At 41.4% G+C, this 21,014-nt stretch overlaps 1 protein-coding gene and 1 long non-coding RNA gene across 4 annotated transcripts in view; one reads left to right on the top strand and one right to left on the bottom strand.

The window, feature by feature from the left end:
• Positions 1 to 8,386: 8,386 nt before the first annotated feature.
• Positions 8,387 to 21,014, bottom strand: part of LOC149460005 (serine/arginine-rich splicing factor 5-like) — a 31,233-nt gene continuing 18,605 nt past the window's right edge. For 2 of the 3 annotated variants that reach the window (XM_089680209.1, XM_089680210.1), the window contains exons 6-8: positions 18,785 to 18,858; positions 13,527 to 13,637; positions 8,387 to 9,449 (exon numbers count right to left, since the gene is read on the bottom strand). In XM_089680209.1, the coding sequence (XP_089536335.1) occupies positions 9,251 to 9,449; positions 13,527 to 13,637; positions 18,785 to 18,858 (384 nt within the window). In that variant the 3' untranslated portion in view covers positions 8,387 to 9,250. The remainder of the gene's footprint in view (positions 9,450 to 13,526; positions 13,638 to 18,784; positions 18,859 to 21,014) is intronic. The other variant, XM_089680211.1, reaches the window with a different exon arrangement.
• On the top strand, positions 9,040 to 20,187 carry LOC149460007 (uncharacterized). The gene is made up of 2 exons (XR_016313161.1): positions 9,040 to 9,513; positions 20,114 to 20,187. It is a non-coding gene; the product is annotated as an uncharacterized LOC149460007 (long non-coding RNA).

The raw sequence follows: 21,014 nt of genomic DNA, 5'->3' as shown, positions 1-21,014 counted from the left end.
GACCCCAAAATCCAATAAGCACCTTCAGGATTTTAAAGGGCTTTATTTCCTCATTACACTTCCTGACTACCTATCACAGTATCGGAGGCACTGAAATGCCAGGATAGCACCAACCCCCCCCCCCCCCCCCCCCCCAAAATGACCCCTTTTTCGAAAGTAGACACGCCAAGGAATTTGATAAGAAGTATGGTGAGTATTTTGCAGATCTCGTTTGTTGCCACAAGTTTTTGGAAAATAAAGAAAAAAAACAAAAACATATTTTTTCTATTCTTTATATTTCAAAACCTTGAGGAAAAAATGAGATCTGCAAAATACTCACGTCTTTTTAAATTCCTTGGGGTGTCTACTTTCCAGAAAGGGGTCATTTGGGGGGGTTTGGTGCTATCCTGGCATTTCAGAGCCTTCAAAACTATGATAGGTAGTGAGGAAGTTACGCACCTTCAGGCTTTCAAAGTGGTCATTGGATTTCAGGCTCCTGTATGTGGCTAGGCTCCCAAAAAGTCTCACATATGTGGTATCCCCATACTCGGTAGAAGCAGAATGCATTTTGGGGTGTAATTCCACATATACCCATGGCTTGTGCGAGAAATAAATCATTTAAATGACAACTTTGTGTAAAAAAAAAAAAAAAAAAAAAGTTTGTCATTTTCCAGAAACTTGTGGAAAAAAAAAAAATCTTCCATGGGCTCAATATGCCTCTCAGCAGATAGCTTAGGGTGTCTACTTTCCGAAAAGGGGTCATTTGGGGGTATTTGTACTGTCCTGATATTTTAGCATCTCAAGAAATGTGATGGGCAGTCAGAAAGTAAAAGCTGTGTAAATTCCATTATCTCTACATCTATACCATATATTGTAGATGCTATAACTTGCACACAAAGCAATCAATATACACTTACTGGGATTTTTTTAACCAAAAACATGTAGCAGAATACATTTTGGCCTAAATTTATAACTGAATTTGAGTTTACTATATATTTTTTATAGCTGAAAGTAAAATATATTGTTTTTCTTCAAACTTTTTGGTCTTTTTTTTTTATAACGTGAAAAATAAAAAGCGCACAGGTGATCAAATACCACCTTAGAAAGCTCTATTTGTGTGAAAAAAAGAACGTAAATTTCGTTTGGGTGCAGCATTGCATGACCGCGCAATTATCAGTTGAATTAGTGCAGCGCCGAGTAGCAAAAAGAGGCCTGGTCGGGAAGGGGGGTAAATCCTCAGGAGGGCAAGTGGTTAATCTGTTTAATACTTGTGGGTGTGCTACATTTGCATAATGTCATGTACATTACAATAAAGTTATTTTTATACAGTTTTTGTGGTGCAGATGTTTCAGGGGTACGTTTGCTTGTGGGTTTTGTAGAACTGAAAGTGATGGAAAATCTTACCAGTCAAGAAGTGATAAGGAGCTCCAGAAGAGGACACGGAGATAGCAACCAAAAATGTTCTAGAAGAAATCTTTTTTTGTCCCTGTTAATTATTACCCTCATTTCCTGCTGTTTGGACAATAAGGGGTCGATTTACAAAAACCGGTGCACTCAGAATCTGGTACAACTGGGCATGGTAGCCAATCAGCTTCTTCAATTAAGCTTTGGCAATGAAACTTGGGAGCCGATTGATTTCTATGCAGTTGCACCAGGATTTTGCAATCACCAGTTTTAGTAAATAACCCCCTAAGTGTCAGAACAGAAAGAAGAGTAAAGCATGAAACACAGGCAGTGTTTCAAATCTGCCAAAAACTTCTCATTGGTCACACAGGTAGCAAGATCTGGCAGTATTTAAAACTGAAAAAAAAAAAAGTTATGCTGAAGTAGGATTTTACCTACTTTACTGGGGAAAAAAACCTGTTTACAGAACATTTTATGTAAAAGTTACCTGTATATTACAAACTCACAGAAGTGTTTCGCCTTCTATCCACTGCCAGCTCTGTTTACAGAGATTCATATAGAGATTGTATTCTACAAACTCTCAGAATACTCTGGAAAACCAGTGTGCTGGGTGCACCCTCTTAATGCCAGCCACAAATGAATGCAGCTATATATTCTTTAACAAATCATAAAATTCATTCTATAACTGCCTCCTGCCAGCCATATAAGGAAATGACGGACTGGCGGCGGTTCTCTCGTTGTGGGAGGACGTCATATGATGTCCTCCCACTCTAACTGCACCCTGGGGGAACGCAGCACAGCAATCTGTTGTGCGCTGTGTCCCTGGGATACAGTGGATCACCGATCACAGTATAGAGCCGATGATGTCGCCTCTGTCATGTGATCAGCTGTGTCCAATCACAGCTGATTGCATGTAAACAAGGAAATGCCGGTTATTGGCAGGAGAGCCGGTAAGCGGCAGTCCTCAGAAGGGACATCTACACTGATTATCAGAGCATCGATGATCAGTGTAGACCCATCAGTGCCAACTGGCAGTGCCCACCCATGCCATATACCACTGCCTACCAGAGCTGCCTTTCAGTGACGCCTATCAGTGCCATGAATGCTGCCTTTCTGTGACCATCAGTGATGCCTGTCAATGCCCATCAGTACCGCCTACCAGTGCCTCCTCATCACTGACTTATTTACAACATTTTATAACAGAAACTAAGAAACTTTCTTTTTTCAACATTCAATTTTTTTTTAGTTTAACAAAAAATGAAAAATCCAGTGGCTATTAAAAACCACCAAAAGAAACTCTATGTCTCAAAAATTTAAATTTTGTTTGGGTACAGTGTTGCATGACCGTGCAATTGTCATTCAAAGTGGACCAGCGTTGAAAGCTGAAAATTGGCCTGGGCAGGAAGGGGGTAAAAGTGCCCGCTAGGCAAGTGGTTAATAAAACTAACTTAAGTGCCTGGATTTGATTTGCAATCCTAATGTACAGAAGCACTCAGATTGGATGAGGGAGAGGTTGTATTATAGCTAATTAGATGTGATGCATGCAAGCATTCCGACAGGGGAAGAGAGTAGAGTGGGCAGACGTCATCAAGACTGCTGCACCAATGTCCAGACAGCAGACTGGAGTTGAGTCATGACACCACAGCAACTCTAAACTGTAATTGATCTGCTCCGCCTACACTGTCCAATCAGCAGTTTAAGAATGAGTAAGTACACTACTGAATTCTTTACCTTTGAAAGGGGAAATTATTATATCCACCTTACTGCTGTAAAAAAAAGCCCTTCAGCTTTTAGAACCACTTTAATTTATTCATAAATGATATAGACGTTGGTATAAATAGCTCAATATCAATGTTTGATGAAAGAAAAAAAAAAAAGAAGCAGGACAATTACTTCACAGCAAGATATAGAAACCCTATAAAGTAGACCTCAATGTTGAGAAATGTAAAGTAATGCACTTGGGGGCCATAAACTAGATTGCGAGGTACTCGCTAGGGAGGGATTCCAGGATGGAAAAGGTTCCAGGGGTCTAAGAACTATTGAAGGATATATTCCTTTCCCTTGCCTAGTCCCCATGGTGCTCCCTCTGGCCACCCCTGGGAGCAGCCCAAAGCAGTAGAAAACTCCTTCCATCCTGGGTGATTTTTGGAGATGGCGACAGCAAATACACTGGTATCATGTACAGATTTTATCTGCTCAGGGATCTGCAATATGTATGCAGTTTTCTGTGTGAAAAAAAAAACGAACATGGCATCAACATTGTGGTGGGAACAGGACACATACAAAATATTTGTTTTGTGTCCTTGCACATACATAACAAATATGCACGTGTGTGAACAAACATGTGCAAGTCAAATCTGCACGTTTTTTTTCTCATCAGTTTTTATGCACGTATGGTAAGAATGAGGCCTCACAGTGCAACTTCTGCTCCCAGCAGCCAAACAAAGCAGCATGGAGGAGAAGCAAAGGTGACTGAAGACAAGTATACAAGTAAACCTGGGCTTTGCCCAGCATTGCCATGCTCACTCCAGGTCACTGACTCAGGATTGTTTTTTTATAGAGACCCGGTCACTAAATTAAAGCTTATCTATGGTCATATTTTAATGTTATACATTTGTCACATTTTTCAATTATTTCTAACCTACTCCAATCTATCCTAATAATTATTAAGAGTTTAAATTTACCTTTTGAAGATGCCCAAACATTTACTTCTTTGATTTATAAGACGTTTACTATGCCCGTACTGACGTGCCACAAAACTCAGAAAGCCTGCCTTCTAACCAAGGCGAACGGAGGAGTTTCAGGAGGCGGAGTCATTTACAACATGAAAGGAGATTTTTCCAAGTAAGCTTATATTGGATTTTAAAAAAGAACTCATTTATATTGTTACTACAATGCCGATGCTCTAAAATGCAAGTGTATGGTGTGACCATAGAACTGCTTTAAAATAGTAGTTTAAATGCTTACTTGCAGTGTAGTTTCCTTTCTATAAATGATTTTGTATTCACTTGCAATGTGCCTTTGAACTGGCTAGAACAGTTAACTACACCAGGAAGAGTCAATTCCCTAGTACAGGGGTGCTCAATATTTGAAGAGCAAGGGTCACTTAAGTGAATTGGTCACCGGTTGCAGGCCACAATCAAATGAAATTGTTCAGAATTTCAATAGTTTTTTTGGGGGGGGACAAAATAATCATTTTCCTCCTTCAAATGCTGAATGATGGCAGGAGGGAGAGAAGGAGAAACCAGCTTTCAGGAGAAAAATGGAGAGGATTGGTTCCTGTAAATGTGTCCTGTACAAGTCTAAAACAGAATCTGACAGCGAGGCAGCATGGGGTGGGATTGTCATTGCGACGCCTGATGCTGTACCAGAGGTTGGGGATGTGTGGTAAAAAAAAAAGTTTCAACCATGGTGTTTTTCCACCCCCTAAACTGCAGATGATATAATTTATAATAAAACATGTTGGGTGGAGCCAAAGGCCGTCACGCCATGTACCTGCGCACTCCTGCTAGTGGTGGAACGTTGGTGAATGAAGCCTGGCAGAGCTTTATCCTGATTGCCTGTTATACAGGATCTTCATGTGAGTTTTAGACTCTTCATATAATTTTTTTTATTGGATTTACACTATTGGAGCCTTCTCTTTCCTCCTATATGTGAGTGTTAGGTCCCTACTACCCATTCATCGGTGAAAAGTTGAAGTTTCACATCTATTGATAATCGGTTGCCAGCTGTAGTTTGTCTTTCAAAGCCTTTGTTGACTTCTGTTATGAGGGTTACAGGAATTCTGGTAAGCCTTTAGATTTACTGGTGTTTCGCACGTGGCGATTTCATTTACACGTTACTGGGGAAGAGGATCATTGATTTTCTCATTATACACATATTTGGTGTCAGTCATTCACATTCTACAGACTTTTGTTACACTTTGAAATGTTTTTTTATAATACAGTTGTGTCCAAAATTATTCAACCCCCACTGAAATTGAGTGTTTTGGCCAGTTTGACATTGCTTTTGATCATTCAGTCATCTTGCTTACATTTACATTAAAGAGGCACTTGTAGGTCAGACAAATATAACATAACAGTTATAATGAAATAACCACAAATGTCTTTTCTGTGCTCACAGCATTATCAGTTTTATTCAACCCCCAAGTGACATTCAATCTTAGTACTTAGTACAGCATCCTTTTACAGTTATAACAGCTTTTAAACGTGAAGCATAGCTTGACACAAGTGTCTTGCAGCGATCTACGGGTATCTTCGCCCATTCTTCATGGGCAAAGGCCTCCAGTTCAGTCACATTCTTAGGCTTGCGCACTGCAACTGCTTTCTTTAAGTCCCACCAGAGGTTCTCAATCGGATTTAAGTCTGGTGACTGCGATGGCCACTCCAAAATGTTCCAGCCTTTCCTCTGCAACCATGCTCTAGTGGACTTGGAGGTATGCTTGGGATCATTGTCCTGTTGAAAGGTCCAACGTCTCCCAAGCCTCAGGTGTGTGACGGACTGCATCACGTTTCCATCCAATATCTCCTGGTACTGAAGAGAATTCATGGTACCTTGCACACGCTGAAGCTTCCCTGTACCTGCAGAAGCAAAACAGCCCCAAAGCATGATTGACCCTCCACCATGCTTCACAGTAGGCAAGGTGTTCTTTTCATCATAGGCCTTGTTCTTCCTCCTCCAAACATAGCGTTGATCCATGGGCCCAAACAGTTCTAATTTTGTTTCATCAGTCCACAGAACACTATCCCACAACTTTTGTGGTTTGTCCACATGGCTTTTGGCATACTGCAGTCGACTCTTCTTATTCTTTGGAGACAGCAAGGGGGTACGCCTGGGAGTTCTGGCACGGAGGCCTTCATTACGCAGTGTGCGTCTTATTGTCTGGGCTGAAACTTCTGTACCCACATCTGACAAATCTTTTCTCAGTTCCTCAGCAGTCACACGGGGACTTCTCTCCACTCTACGCTTCAGGTAGCGCACAGCAGTCGAAGTCAGCATCTTCTTTCTGCCACGACCAGGTAGCGTTTCAACAGTGCCCTTTGCCTTGAATTTGCGAATGATGCTTCCTAAGGTGTCTCTTGGTATGTTTAACATCTTTGCAATCTTCTTATAGCCATTGCCCTTCCTGTGAAGAGAAATCACCTCTTCTCTTGTCTTCCTGGACCATTCTCTTGCCTTCACCATGTTTGTAACCACACCAGTAAATGTCTAGAAGGAGCTGAGTATCACAGTCATTTTAAAGCTGCCTAATTGGTGCTTATTATGCTTGATTGCTGCTCGGTGACATCCACAGGTGTTTTCAATACCTGATGGAAAGCACCTGTATGAACCTCTGTTCTTCAGAGTGGTAGTCTTTAAGGGGTTGAATAATTGTGGCAATGAAGAAACCACATAAGAACCATTTACTACTGTATTACATAAACAATTGATGTCATTTTAGTTGCATTTGGGTAGTTACAACGTCCTTGTAGGATTTGATTCTGAATACAATTCCAAATGTACACTATAGTCCCTAAACCCCTTTACAGCATTGGGGGTTGAATAATTTTGGACACAACTGTATATGCATTCACTTTTAGTACTGCAGTTTTGTTACTTATTCTATGAATACAGTGTATCCTATACTTGGTGCCAGCAGCTACATTTTCACTTATTGTGAATATGCTATGCACGTTTTTTTCATTGGGAGCACAGAAATATATATTTATAATAAAAAAATATAAATGAGCCCTTCCTGTTCTGAGCCCCCCTATAATGCTGCTTTCACACTGATGCACTGCAGTTTTCCCCCACCACGGGTGCAGCACAGTGCATTTGCGGCTTTCCTGCAGGTTAGCTGCCCTTCGCCATAGACTTCTATTGTATCTTGCGAATGTGGTGCACCAGAACTCCTGCAGTCAGGCGTTTTGGTGCGTTTTCAGAAAACACACTAAAAGCAGTAATAGAAGACTTATGGCTCAATGCCACTAACCTGCAGGTGCACTGCGCTGCACCCGCAGATCAGTGTGAAAGCAGCCTAAAAGTTGTTAATCTTTTTTAGGTATTAATATACCCATTGCAAAAGTGCAGTGTTTGTGTTTAATACGCTAACCTTCTTTTCCTCTTCCAGCCTCTGCTGGCAGCACTCTATCTCCACGGTGCTAGAAAGGTATCTTGGTATCACTTCGCCTGGGACAGGAGCCGATGCAATAGAGGAAGCAGTGATTTATGCGGTGCCCGTTTCCTCCTCTGCTGGCTTGATGCACTCTGATACTCTGGGATGGCAAGTTGGCAAGCCCAGAGCACAGTCAATGGGTTGCCGACCTCGGGCATGCGCTTTCCTGCTTTGAGGTCGAGGGCCACGCGTTGATCACCCCCTGCCCTAGTACAACCCACTCTCTCCTTGCACATGATATCCCTCTACTCTTCTGGTAGTCCCTTATTACTTCACTACTCCCTTTGCCTCCCTACATAACCTTAGCTGCTGAAGCTAGAGCGAAGGAGAAAACTAGAGAGGGTTGCTTAGTTGACAGCTCTGGAGTGTGCTGGGGCTGCAGCAGCAGTCTAAGGGCAGTTGGATGTCCACATTAGGAGGCTTTTTTCATATAAATAACCTGCACATAGGTTAAATGTCAAGGTAAAAGCACATATAATCTTACAGGAAAGATTATTCTTAAGAATTTGTCCAGCAAAATGGTCTCTTTAAAGCTCATCTCAAACTTTTTTAAAAAGTGCCACTCTTCAGTAGTGTACTTTGAGCCATGGCTAACACCGTGAAGCACCCCCAGGGGTGTGTCAATGACAGCCCAAGCTCACAGGAAGTGGCCTCAACAATGCTGGTCATCATTTACACTAGAAGAGGACCAATGCTAGACAAAAGGTGAGTAATGCACTGAAAGCTGATGTTTTCTTTTTAAACCTGATAAGTGGTTCATTTTTTGTTTTCATTTAAACATGTAGTTGATTAAACAGTTGATTTCTTTTTTAAAAAATAGCAATATTTAAATAAATGAAGTCCATAGAGTGCAGGGAACATAAATATATTTGCACAAGCTTAGTTTACCAGAATATTTTGAATAATGAAAAGCATGTAAAAAAAATAATAAAAAAAGTAAGAATCAGCAGAGGATCATGTACTGAGGCTTTACCTTCCCTGATTGCACACCTACTGGTACTCACTACAAAAGCAAACAAAAAATGTACCCACATACAATGAACTAAACAATGAAGGCAGCCACTGCACATTGTTCAACTGTTTTACTTTGGGGGGGGGAGTAGTCTAGAAGAATTATAAATTGAGAAGACTGTGTGAAGATAAGGGTTCTGTATTCATTTAATTGAAGTATCATTCATCACACACAACACCTACTAAAGTCAGTATGACAACATACACACAACATAAGTTTTGGTTATGAATATATGAACAGATGGATACCTGCTTTTAACTTACTTTAAGTGGTTTTATGTTTTTAACCTCTTGAATATGTTCACTGAAATAGAAAATCTTCTGGTATTTCATCACAGAAGAGAATTACGGGGCAGTATTCAATTTGAATGAAAATATTAAATGCTAACACTACACTAACTTATAAACAAAAAAGAAATAAATGAACAAGTATCCAAACAGCTTCCTCTATTCTACACAGTGAAAAGCAAATTCATTTCAAATGGGTTCTATTTGCTGGATTCAGTAACTGCCTTCATATGCTCTAGGCAGAAGGGTCAGATCACATATTTACAAAAACAAAGCATCAGGCCACCATTTCGAGCCTTAATAAACAGGCGCTTTGGTTACATAAAATAGTGAACGCCACCTCTCGCTCCAATATTGTCTCCTAGGGCACAATCCTCATTCACCATTTACACACAATACAAGATCAAAGATCTCTCAATCACGGCTTTCAGGGGAACTGGAACGAGACTGTCGCTTAGGAGAACTCTGGGATGGTTCTCCACTTCCAGATTTTTGACTGTATTTCTTTTCAGGTGTGCGACTAGGAGATCGGGATCTGCTGGCAGAACGAGAAGAGCCACGAGATTTCGACTTGCTTCGGGACCTGGAATAACTTCTTGACCTGGACCTGCTTCTGAGAAAAAAACATTTCTAAGTAAAGAATGCACAAGAGGATATCTAAAGCCTCATATTTAGAGGTGAAATCAATGCAGTGATCTATAGAAATAACATGCATGGCGGCATTTCTGTATGTTGTCACTTCTACAGTTTTGAAAAGTGACAATCTGAGATATTCCACTTACTGGAACTAAGGGTGCACCAAAATTTCATCTGAAAACACCCCTATCGGCTGTTGGCCGATATAAAAATAAGCACCGATGCAAGTGCCGAAAATGACCCCGCCCCCTCACTGCTCGGTAGTTCTCAGCCTTACCTGGAGAAACCAACAAACGATCCCGGTGCTAGGCATAGATATAAGTAAAGGAAAGATGGTCTCCACTCATCTCTATGCCCTTTTTTTTAAATCACTAGATCAATGCTTTTTTTGATCTAATGTTTTACATTGGTGAGGAGAGATGTGGGGTCTTATTGACCCCATGTGTTTCCATAAAGAGAACCGGTCACTAATTATTTCCATCATAAGGTGCATGCATTCCTTGTGATAGGAATAAAAGCGATTACAATTTTTTTTAAAGGGACAGTGCAAAATGTGTAGTGGTGAACACATACAGTCAGGTCCATAAATATTGGGACATCGACACAATTCTAACATTTTTGGCTCTATACACCACCACAATGAATTTGAAATGAAACGAACAAGATGTGCTTTAACTGCAGACTGTCAGCTTTAAATTTGAGGGTATTTACATCCAAATCAGATGAAGAGTGTAGGAATTACAACAGTTTGCATATGTGCCTCCCACTTGTTAAGGGACCAAAAGTAATGGGACAGAATAATAATCATAAACCAAACTATCACTTTTTAAATACTTGGTTGCAAATCCTTTGCAGTCAATTACAGCCTGAAGTCTGGAATGCATAGGCATCACCAGACGCTGGGTTTCATCCCTGGTGATGCTCTGCCAGGCCTCTACTGCAACTGTCTTCAGTTCCTGCTTGTTCTTGGGGCATTTTCCCTTTTTGTCTTCAGTAAGTGAAATGCATGCTCAATCGGATTCAGGTCAGGTGATTGACTTGGCCATTGCATAACATTCCACTTCTTAAAAAACTCTTTGGTTGCTTTTGCAGTATGCTTTGGGTCATTGTCCATCTGCACTGTGAAGCGGCGTCCAATGAGTTCTGAAGCATTTGGCTGAATATGGGCAGATAATATTGCCCGAAACACTTCAGAATTCATCCTGCTGCTTTTGTCAGCAGTCACATCATCAATAAATACAAGAGAACCAGCTCCATTGGCAGCCATACATGCCCACGCCATGACACTACCACCACCATGCTTCACTGATGAGGTGGTATGCTTAGGATCATGAGCAGTTCCTTTCCTTCTCCATACTCTTCTCTTCCCATCACTCAGGTACAAGTTGATCTCGGTCTCATCTGTCCATAGGATGTTGTTCCAGAACTGTGAAGGCTTTTTTAGATGTCGTTTGGCAAACTCTAATCTGGCCTTCCTGTTTTTGAGGCTCACCAATGGTTTACATCTTGTGGTGAACCCTCTGTATTCACTCTGGTGAAGTCTTCTCTTGATTGTTGACTTTGACACACATACACCTACCTCCTGGAGAGTGTTCTTGATCTGGCCAACTGTTGTGAAGGATGTTTTCTTCACCAGGGAAAGAATTCTTCGGTCATCCACCACAGTTGTTTTCCGTGGTCTTCCGGGTCTTTTGATGTTGCTGAGCTCACCGGTGCGTTCCTTCTTTTTAAGAATGTTCCAAACAGTTGTTTTGGCCACGCCTAATGTTTTTGCTATCTCTCTGATGGGTTTGTTCTGTTTTTTCAGCCTAATGATGGTTTGCTTCACTGATAGTGACAGCTCTTTGGATCTCATCTTGAGAGTTGACAGCAACAGATTCCAAATGCAAATAGCACACTTGAAATGAACTCTGGACCTTTTATCTGCTCAATGTAATTGGGATAATGAGGGAATAACACACACCTGGCCATGGAACAGCTGAGAAGCCAATTGTCCCATTACTTTTGGTTCCTTAACAAGTGGGAGGCACATAAGGAAACTGTTGTAATTCCTACACCGTTCACCTGATTTGGATGGAAAATACCCTCATATTAAAGCTGACAGTCTGCAGTTAAAGCACATCTTGTTCGTTTCATTTCAAATCCGTTGTGGTGGTGTATAGAGCCAAAAATGTTATAATTGTGTCGATGTCCCAATATTTATGGACCTGACTGTATGTAGGCCATGCCCACATATGTAAACAGTGTTCAAACCACACATGTGAAGTATCGCCACAAATGTCAGACCAAGAGCAATAATTCAAGCACTAGACTGCCTCTGTAACTTTACACTGGTAACCTGTAAAAGTTTTGAAAGTGTCACTCATGGAAATTTTTTTAAGTACCGTACTTTGACGCCATTCCACGAGCGTGCACATTTTAAAGCATGGCATGTTGGATATTTACTCGGCGTAACATCTTTCATATTTTACAAAGAAAAAATAAAAATTGGGGTATATATTGTTTTTTTTCCCAAAAATGTTTTTAAAAACTGTCCATTTCGGTTTCAGTTTTCGGCCAAGTGCATCCTGAATTTTCGGTTTTGGTAACAGAATATTCATTTCAGTGCACCACTAACTGGAACACTTCTGTAACTCGCCCTATTTTTGCTCTCATTAGAAAGTCACATAGTGTAAGGGGCCAAGCGCTTGCTCTATCTATATATTTTAATAATAAAAGAAAAAAAAACACAACATACACGTCAGAGCAACCATTTCTATCCTTGGCAACAAAAAGACACCTTGCTCATTAAAGCCTCTACAAATTCCAGGCAAATGTGACTATAATAAAGTAGTAATATAAGTGCCTGGACAAATTAAAGTGGTTGTAAAGACTATTTTTATTTATTAAATTAGAGGGTATACCTACTAGCCCTTAGTAAACAGGGTGCTGTGGGGGGCACTCCTAAGCTGGGCAGTGTGGATCCACAGACACACAAAGAGTGGCACAGCAACACCCCTCTCCGCTTTCTCCCTATAGGATTTGACTGTCAGCAATATTTCATCTACAGTACATATCATCAAAATAAATCTCTGTCTGCAAATGACAAGGCTCCCATCTAGATGTCTTTTTCAGAGAAGGCTTTGCATATTTCAGTAGGAGAATGCTAAACTGCATACTGCATCTTTGACAACAGCATGGCTTCGTAGTAGAAGAGTCTGGGTGCTTAAATGGTCTGTCTGCAGTCCAGATCTTTCACCAAAATGAAAATATTTGTCACATCACGAAGCAAGAAATACGACAAAGACAACCTAGGACTATTGAGCAGTTAAAATCCTATATCAGGCAGGAATGGGACAATATTCCTCTCCCAAACCTCCAGTGACTAGTCTCTTCAGTTCCAAGATGTTTACAGGGTGTTGCTAAAGAAAAGAGGATGTTACTCCGTAGTAAACATGAATCTGTCCCAACTTTTTTTTGAGATATGCTGCTGCCATCAATTTCAATTTAACTTACTTTTTTCTTACAATGGTACATAGTCTCAGATTAAACACTTTAATGTTTTTTATTTTCTAATGTGAGTAAAATGTGGTTTGATGAGATTTGCAAATGACTGAATTCTGTTTTTATGTAGATTTTTACACAGCATCCCAACTTTTTTGAAATTGGAATTCTACATCTTTAAACATGAACAAAGTTTCCAGTAAGGAAAGCAAAACGCAAAAGGGTAGCTAGTTATTATTATTATACAGGATTTATATAGCGCCAACAGTTTGCGCAGCGCTTTACAATATAAGGGAGACAGTACAATTACAATACATTTCAGTACAGAAGGAATAGGAGGGCCCTGCTCGTGGAGCTTACAATTTAAAGGAAGGGGGAGGTGATACAAAAGGTGATAACTGCGGGGGATGATCTGGTGGAGGTGATTCAAGTACCGTTCTTAGGTGGAGGTGGAGTAGTTTGTATCAGATTTGCAAAATGTGCAATTTACTAGTTCACTGCACCCATGGCTAAGAAGAACACCAAGCCTCAATATCCCCAACCACAAAAGAAAAAGGAAGATGAAATTTACCTGTGTTTCTTGCGATCTTCAGTTAGCTTTATTTTACGACCACTAAGCTCCATACCATCCAATTTGTCGATAGCGTTCTTCATATCATTATAGGATGCAAATTCCACAACCCTAACAACAGAAACATTTTAAGTACCTGAATATTAGGCAAACAGAGCGACTAGAGCACGAGCAGATTGACAACACGACCAACAGTAGAGCCACTAGCAGTAATCATTTTGTTCTCCCAGCAGAGACGGCTCCCTGCTGGGAGAACACAATTGTTCTACAGGAGGGATTCTTCCAGGTTGCAGGAAGGGGAAAAAAAAAAAAAATTGCATAATCTCTGGCCTGCATTACACATAATGGAGCTGAGGGTGTGGCAGCGATAACTTGTATATGGGGGTTGTTTTGAGTCATCATAAGGCAGGCCATACATTATGCAAGCAGTGATTGGGCCACAAAAGCCTCAACAGGCTGGTTATACTGAAGGCATCCAGCCTACCCATCGAGGGAATCGAAATTCAGCTGGTTCAGCCAAACCATACGAATTTCAATCCGTTTATGGCCAGTTTAAAAAGTACAGTCACATTTCTAACTGTGCTAATATTAGATACACAATCTGTTGAGATTTAACATGCAATCAGAAACTGACAACATGACAAAGGATGACAACAGTTACCTGCATTTAATTTTTATATACCTGAGCATCATAAGAGTGTCCAGGGCAGTCACGGTGCAAATTCCAAGTTCAAGCGCTATATGCAGAAGAATGTGTCAGAGTTGGGAAATCATCTTCCCAGTAACTCTGCCCAAGTGCTCTAGCTAATAGGCAAAGATATGTCCTAGGAGTCAGGTTTTATTGCCAAGGTAAACACAATTTTGCCTAACACACTTCAGAACAAAAGTGGGATTTTTGTACTCAACATAAAATCTATTATTTGAAGTCCACTGAGAAACAGGAATTCAGAGACTGCTGGGTTATACCACTGCCTAAAGGAGAACTGAACACCGGGCCAATCCAGTATAACCACTCCTCCTTTGAGGAAGCCTCAGTTTTGTGACAAAGCATTGCCAAGCACAGAAACCCGGGCTGCACATGGATGACACACCTTGTAGTTCATCCAACAATGCTAGCTTCCTACACATCCCCTGCTTATGGCCACACCTCTCCGATGTGTTTCACCCTGATTGGGCTTAGTGATGAAGACAAAGCCCAATTGGGAGTGAAATGAGTGAGAAGCGTAGCCACATACGGGGACTATGTAGGAAGCTAGCATTGTTAAACTACAGGGTGTGATGTCAGTGCGTGGCCTCGGCTTGTGTGTGTGTGTGTGCTGTATCGAGCAGGACAAGCTTTCTGAGGTCAGCATCTGGCGCATTAGGGTCTTGGAGTGGTGCTTTCTGATCTACAAAGCATTACCAAGAGGAATATCAGTGATGAGACCTGTGTCCCTCAACTGACTCAAAGAAATGGATTTCAAACTGTAAAAAAAGCAAAACTGAGGACAGTCTGCAGCTCAAAGAAATGCAGGTTTTCCTTTATGAGGACAAAGTCACACTCTCTAATGGACGCAGTGGCTACAAATAAACAAACTGATACCCATACTATATTTAGAGAAAGGAGGAAGATCTTATAATGAACTGCAGCAAGACAGAGGGACTGAAAAATAGATGTCCAGGTTGATGTGACAGGCTGAAATTACTTTACCAGGAAAGCAAGTTCTGGGCTACACCACCACCTTGTCCTTGTGTAAGACCAGAATGGGATCTTCACAGAATAAGGCAGCCAGCTAAAACACTTGCCTTGCAGAGGTGATGGCAAGCAGAAATGTAACCTTATGAGCGAGATTAGAAAGGTCAAACGGTGGTCTTTGGAATGCCCAGAGAACAAAATTCAGATCACATGGAGTGATGGGGGAGCAAACAAGGGAGCAAGCCAACATCACTGACTCCAAAGAAAGGACTAAAGGCACAACAGGGGTATATGCAGCTAGAAGCATCAATGCAGCCTAATATAAAACACTGTAAACAAAAATAAGCACAAACCCACCTGTGAAAGTCACAGAAGTCCTTGTGTATAACAAATGCTACAGCAGTTCATGATAAAAGAAACCATATATCCTTAATTGGTGAAAGTGGGAAAGAGTCCACGCATAGATTGCCAGATGAAATCTACCTGGTGAAATCTGCAGCCGATCTGTCATGAGACTCGACCTACTACAGTCTCTTCCCCAGTTATTCTCAGCCCCCCAGATACTGCTGACAGGAAAAATGAAGAGAACTCCAATTAATAAAAAAGAAAGCTTTATTGATAAACAACATATCCACTTAAATATAAGCATGCTGCCGCCTGTGGACCTTGTGAGGGAGTCCTGGATGGATAATCTCTAATCCACTTCTTGGCCAGAGACTGAGAGGATCCGGGACCAACAGGAGAGGCACTTGCTGTATGGAAACCAAAAAGCCACCCACACAGCCGGGGGAAGCCACTGGAGGAAACCACTCACCAAAAGTATGGAAAAGTAGAGGGTCAGGATATCTAGTGAAGAAGGTGCCCACTGGAGGGAAGCTCAAAAACCACCCACACAGCCGGGAGAACCAAGCCGCTGTGTGGACCTGCGGGGGGACCTGCCCTGTAGGACACTCATTGTACTGACAGACCCCTCCCCAGCCCGACTAGCTGCGTCTGTCATTAAGATCTTCCAAGACATAAGAAGGAAGAACTTCCCCTGACCTGAGCTAGATTGTTGAGCCACAAAGCCAGGAACTACCTGGTCATCGGTCTCAGACAAAATGGTTTGTTAAAAAAACTAGACTGCCTTGTTCCACAAGGACAGGGTGTTGTGATGCAGAGGTCTGAAGTGGAACTGGGTAAACAGAACTTCCTCAAAAAAAAGAGTCTACCATCAACCTCAGAACTCTCATGCAGGATGCGAAGAGTCAGGCAACTCCAAGACTGAGGAGTCCGAGCCTGGGAGCAGAGAATTAAAAGTTTCTTCTGGGGGGGGCTGTGTCTAGGATAAGACCCAGATATATAATCCAAGTGATGAATCAATCCCAGCACTGACGTCTGACGATTTAGGGCCCAGAGGAGCTGGGCATTTTCAAGGTCTGGGCGAACCAGGCTATACTACCTGCATGCACTCACTGTTCCCTTAACACACAGGTGTCAAACTGGCAGCCTTCCAGCTGTTGCCAAACTATAAGTCCCATGAGGCATTGCAAGAATGACAGTTACAAGCATGACTCCCAAAGGCAGAGGCATGATGGGACTTGTAATTTCACAACAGCTGGAGGGCCTCCAGTTTGACACCCCTGCTTTAACAGAAGGTTGTTCAATTATCCCACAAAAGGGGATGCCCTGGGAGCTCAGTAAGACTAGCACAAGAGCCAACAGCTTGGCGAATACTTAAGGTGCAATAAATATGCTGAATGGAAATGCTGGGGACCTGCAGGTGCAAAGAAAAAAGGAGGACATGCAAGTATATGTCCTTGATGTCCAGAGAGGCAGGAACGTCTTGCTGTAACTCTGAAAGCCTGTAATTCAAAGCAGCAGGCATTGAACTCCAAATGCTCTATTTATATATCAACTGCCATATTAAATCACATTTCTTATGACCTTATCCAAGTCATCAAGGATTTGGCAGATGAAGGACAAGACCAAAACAGGTTGCAGTACAGGGCCTGCCACAGAACAAAGTTCAAAAAGAGCCTTGTTGATAGGGGGTATCCTACATTGGGATAGGTAAAGCTTTGTTAAGACAAGATACTGCTGTTTCCACAGATGGGGCAAGCCCCCTTTTTAACAAAGTCCTCCTCAAACAGGTACAAGGCTAATAGCCAAGCTGGGGGTACACAGTTTAAGGGTCTGCCAGTCTCCAAAAAAAAGATCATGGCACACAGAAGGTGCATCAGAAAAGTCTTGGCAGTCTTCAGGACCCCAAAGAAGCCTACAATGGGAACAGCACTAGTAGAAGCTACAGCCGCCTTAAGGAGGCGCATGCCTCGTCAATAAGTGCCAAGATGGTCTTCTTGAATTTAGGAGTAATGGCAGAGGCCTGCCTGTTAGGGAATTTAAGAGACTCAAGAAACTCTTGATGGCCAAGGCTGGCCGTAGATGGATGGAAGCTTGGCTGGTTCAGCAGGGACCCACCAAGATTTGATGCATCTATGGGCAGGCTGGTTGTACTGAAGTTGACACATCGAACGACTGCAGTACAACCAGCCTGTCAGATTTTTTTGTATGTGATCATTGTGTTCTGCTGTCATTGAAGGCTCCTTTCAGGCAGAACACAATAGTGCTGCAGGACAGATTTCCCCATCAACACTACCGGATTTTCTTTCTTGCAATACGTGGTTGCAGAAAATAAAATTGCATCTCCTATGGCTTGCTTAAGGCTCAGAGGCTACTAATACTTTTAGCAGATCAGATAAGGATTCTATAGGACGAGACATGGAACCACACCTATGATCACTGTGGTCAGCCCATAAAATCTTGCCATGATTTCGATGAAACCCTCCTAGGGTACAGCCAAAAAAGGAGGCCATGCTGTATTGAGATTCCAAAGCCAGCAAAGAAGAAAAAAAAAAAAAAAAAAGCTGAGGGAAAATTATAGGCAGTCAACATCAGACACCTAAGAAGGAACACTGCAGATAGCACAGAAACAGAAAGTGGATAGTGAACTGGAGGCACCCAAGGCAGCAGGACTGATCTCCATGTGTCTAGGGTCCGATATGTTGCACCTCAAGATGGAGAAAACGTAGTTGAGACCTGCAGAGCACTGTGTAGCTGACTCAGTACACTCTAAAATAAACCACCGCAACACAAAGCCCAGTGCCCAAAGGTCAGGGCCTGGACTAGCCATGCGCATTCATTCAAGCAGGGTCAGAGTTTGGCACTCCCAAGTGCCAAGGAAAGGCCAGCCTAGGTAGCTGTGTAGAGAGACCAGCTCAGCAATGATGCAATAGGAATCTTGAAAAAGAACAACAAATAGGTTAGACTTTTTTCTGCATAGCAGAGAAAAGACATTTATTCTCTTAGAACACTATTAAAATACAAAAGGTACGCTGAAAGTAAGAGGGGTTATACTGGGCTGGCTCAAAATTTGTTTGCCAGTATCCCCCAATACTCCTGTAGGCACTGACCGTGGAGATGAAAAATATATCCCTGGTCAAGGGTCTGATTTCATAATATAGAAGATGGCATCACCACTCCAGTTAATGAAAATTAAATGTACACCACAGAATAAGTCAGGTAAAAGAATTCAAGTACATACCCTTCATTCCTGTTACCCCTGTGTGCATCAACATAAGTCACCTCTCCCGCTTTTCTCATAAAATCCTTCAGATCCTGTAACAATTGGAGACACATTAGCCTAAATCAAGATAATTATCCATCTTACTATATAGAAACAAATATGAAAATATTGATAATGAGGTGGCGGAAACTTGTTTTAACTAAAAGATCCTAAAATAAATCAGTGTTAGTGTCATGTGGGAAAAGAGAGCTACAATGTATATTATACTGATGAATTAGGTGTCTGCAGTGTAAGCACAGGATAGCATGTTAAACATTCTGATAAAACAGACTTAACTAAGGTAATGTTACATGAGAAATACAAACATATGGAAATATAATAAATTGTAGCTCTTTTGTATAACAAGCTGATTGATACATATACTTAACTAGTGTCCGAGTTTAAAATTTGGTATTATATTATTATTTCAAACCCAATTTACTTACCACAGTACACAATCAGTGGTCGAAGGTACCTTAAGCAAAGAGCCGCTTGTCCATAACCTAGATGACCTTGTGAGCAACTCACTTACAATGAGAAGGGTGGAAGGCAGCAGGAGAGCACCAGAGTCTCAGTAAGTGAGTGACGTTAACCCTGAAACCACTGGATGCAATCACTGGAAGTGGCTAGAGAACCTGAAGCTGACCTGAGCTAGCCACTCTTGCACAACCTGGGAAAACCAAGATCTAGACCGGCAAAGCGGGAGGGTGATAGGAACCAAAAGGAAACTTCAGAACAGGCCCAGCCCTAGAATTTCAGCCATTAGCAAACCAAAAATTCTTGGGCTCTCCTCCACACAAGAGAAACGAGGCTTAACCCAAAGAAAGGCTGTTAAAAGAGGTTCAAAATGCACTTGGTTAGATATATGATTGTGAAAAAAAATATTTACTACAACACAGGATGGATCAATATCAGTTTATTATGGGTATAAACAAAAGGAAGATGTGTAACTTTATGAAAAACACTATTTAAACGCATTAATATTTTTGTGTGGTTTTGGAAACAGCCATCCTCAGAACAGAAATCATTTCTTAAGCACTTCAACATTTGTAAAATATATATCAAAACTGACTGCCAAAAGGGTAAAATACAGAACTGGGAGACCTGAACTCAAATCCATCCAGAACAATTTAGCTTTTGGCAGACACTGATAATGAAGGCATTTTTTTAAAATAGACCTATAGTCAAAGAAAAAAAAAAAAAAAAAAGGACGAAACATTTTTCTTAATTTCAACTGTTTCGCAAATTCAATTACTGGGGGTTAAATATTTACCATATTGACTTTTTTTTTTTTTTTTTTTTAAACAGCATAGGTCGACTTTAAAAGTGATTCTGAGAGGACATATATATGGAAACTGCCAATGCTGACTTGCCTTTTAAAACTGCAAGTTCCAGGACTGTCATCTTTATCCTGACCTGGAACAAGGATGCATTATTGAAGTCTGAATTGCTTATACTTATTCCAGATCAGCAGCTAGGTAATAAAATCTAGGATCAGTAATAACAGCCCAAGAGCTTGAATTAGCAGATCAGCGATTGCAGCTACTGTACTTTATGTGCACAGGTGCCCTTTAAGTTACTTACCTACTCCATTGGGAATAGCCACAACTCCCCACTTTACTACTCCCACAACTGAGACAGTTAGTTGGTAGTTTCCTCAATGAAGTCACTGCATCTAACCCTAAGGTTACCCAAACTACCAGAGACCTCTGCCTATTAAGCAACCCAATCTGTAACAGATGTGGCAATTCGCTGTGATGGCCAAGTCTGACAGGTCTAACTGGTACAGAATCATGCTGACTCTGGTAGAGTTTGGAGATCAACAGAAATTGACAGTGGCATAAATGTACCATTGCAGATTTTATCCTTCATGGCCGTCCAACATGCAAGCAAATATTTCTCGATTTTGCTAGTCAGGGCAGTGCACATACAGGCAGATTGTGTGACAAGAAAGTCTAAAAAGGACATCTTTCAGCAGATGTGAGGCTCTGGAGGCTTCTAAAAGCAGTCCTTGCAGCAAAATGCAAGATTCACTTATTTGAGTAACCTCAACCTGTATAAATCACTATTAGAAGGGCAAAAATGTACCTGTAACTACAAAAAAGTTAAAACATTTACCTTACCCCATCTTCAGCATTGCAGGCCATGACATCACCATTCTTCCAGTAAGATTCCTGTGGAACGAAGAGCACCCTAAATCTCACAAAAA

This window comes from Staurois parvus, unplaced genomic scaffold, assembly GCF_062004578.1.
Source record: "Staurois parvus isolate SC_StPar_1 unplaced genomic scaffold, SC_StPar_1.0 ptg000237l, whole genome shotgun sequence".
In the NCBI taxonomy this organism is placed as follows: Eukaryota; Metazoa; Chordata; class Amphibia; order Anura; family Ranidae; genus Staurois; species Staurois parvus.
The sequence above is the reverse complement of the archived record's forward strand: the minus strand, read 5'-3'. Positions and strand labels throughout refer to the sequence as shown.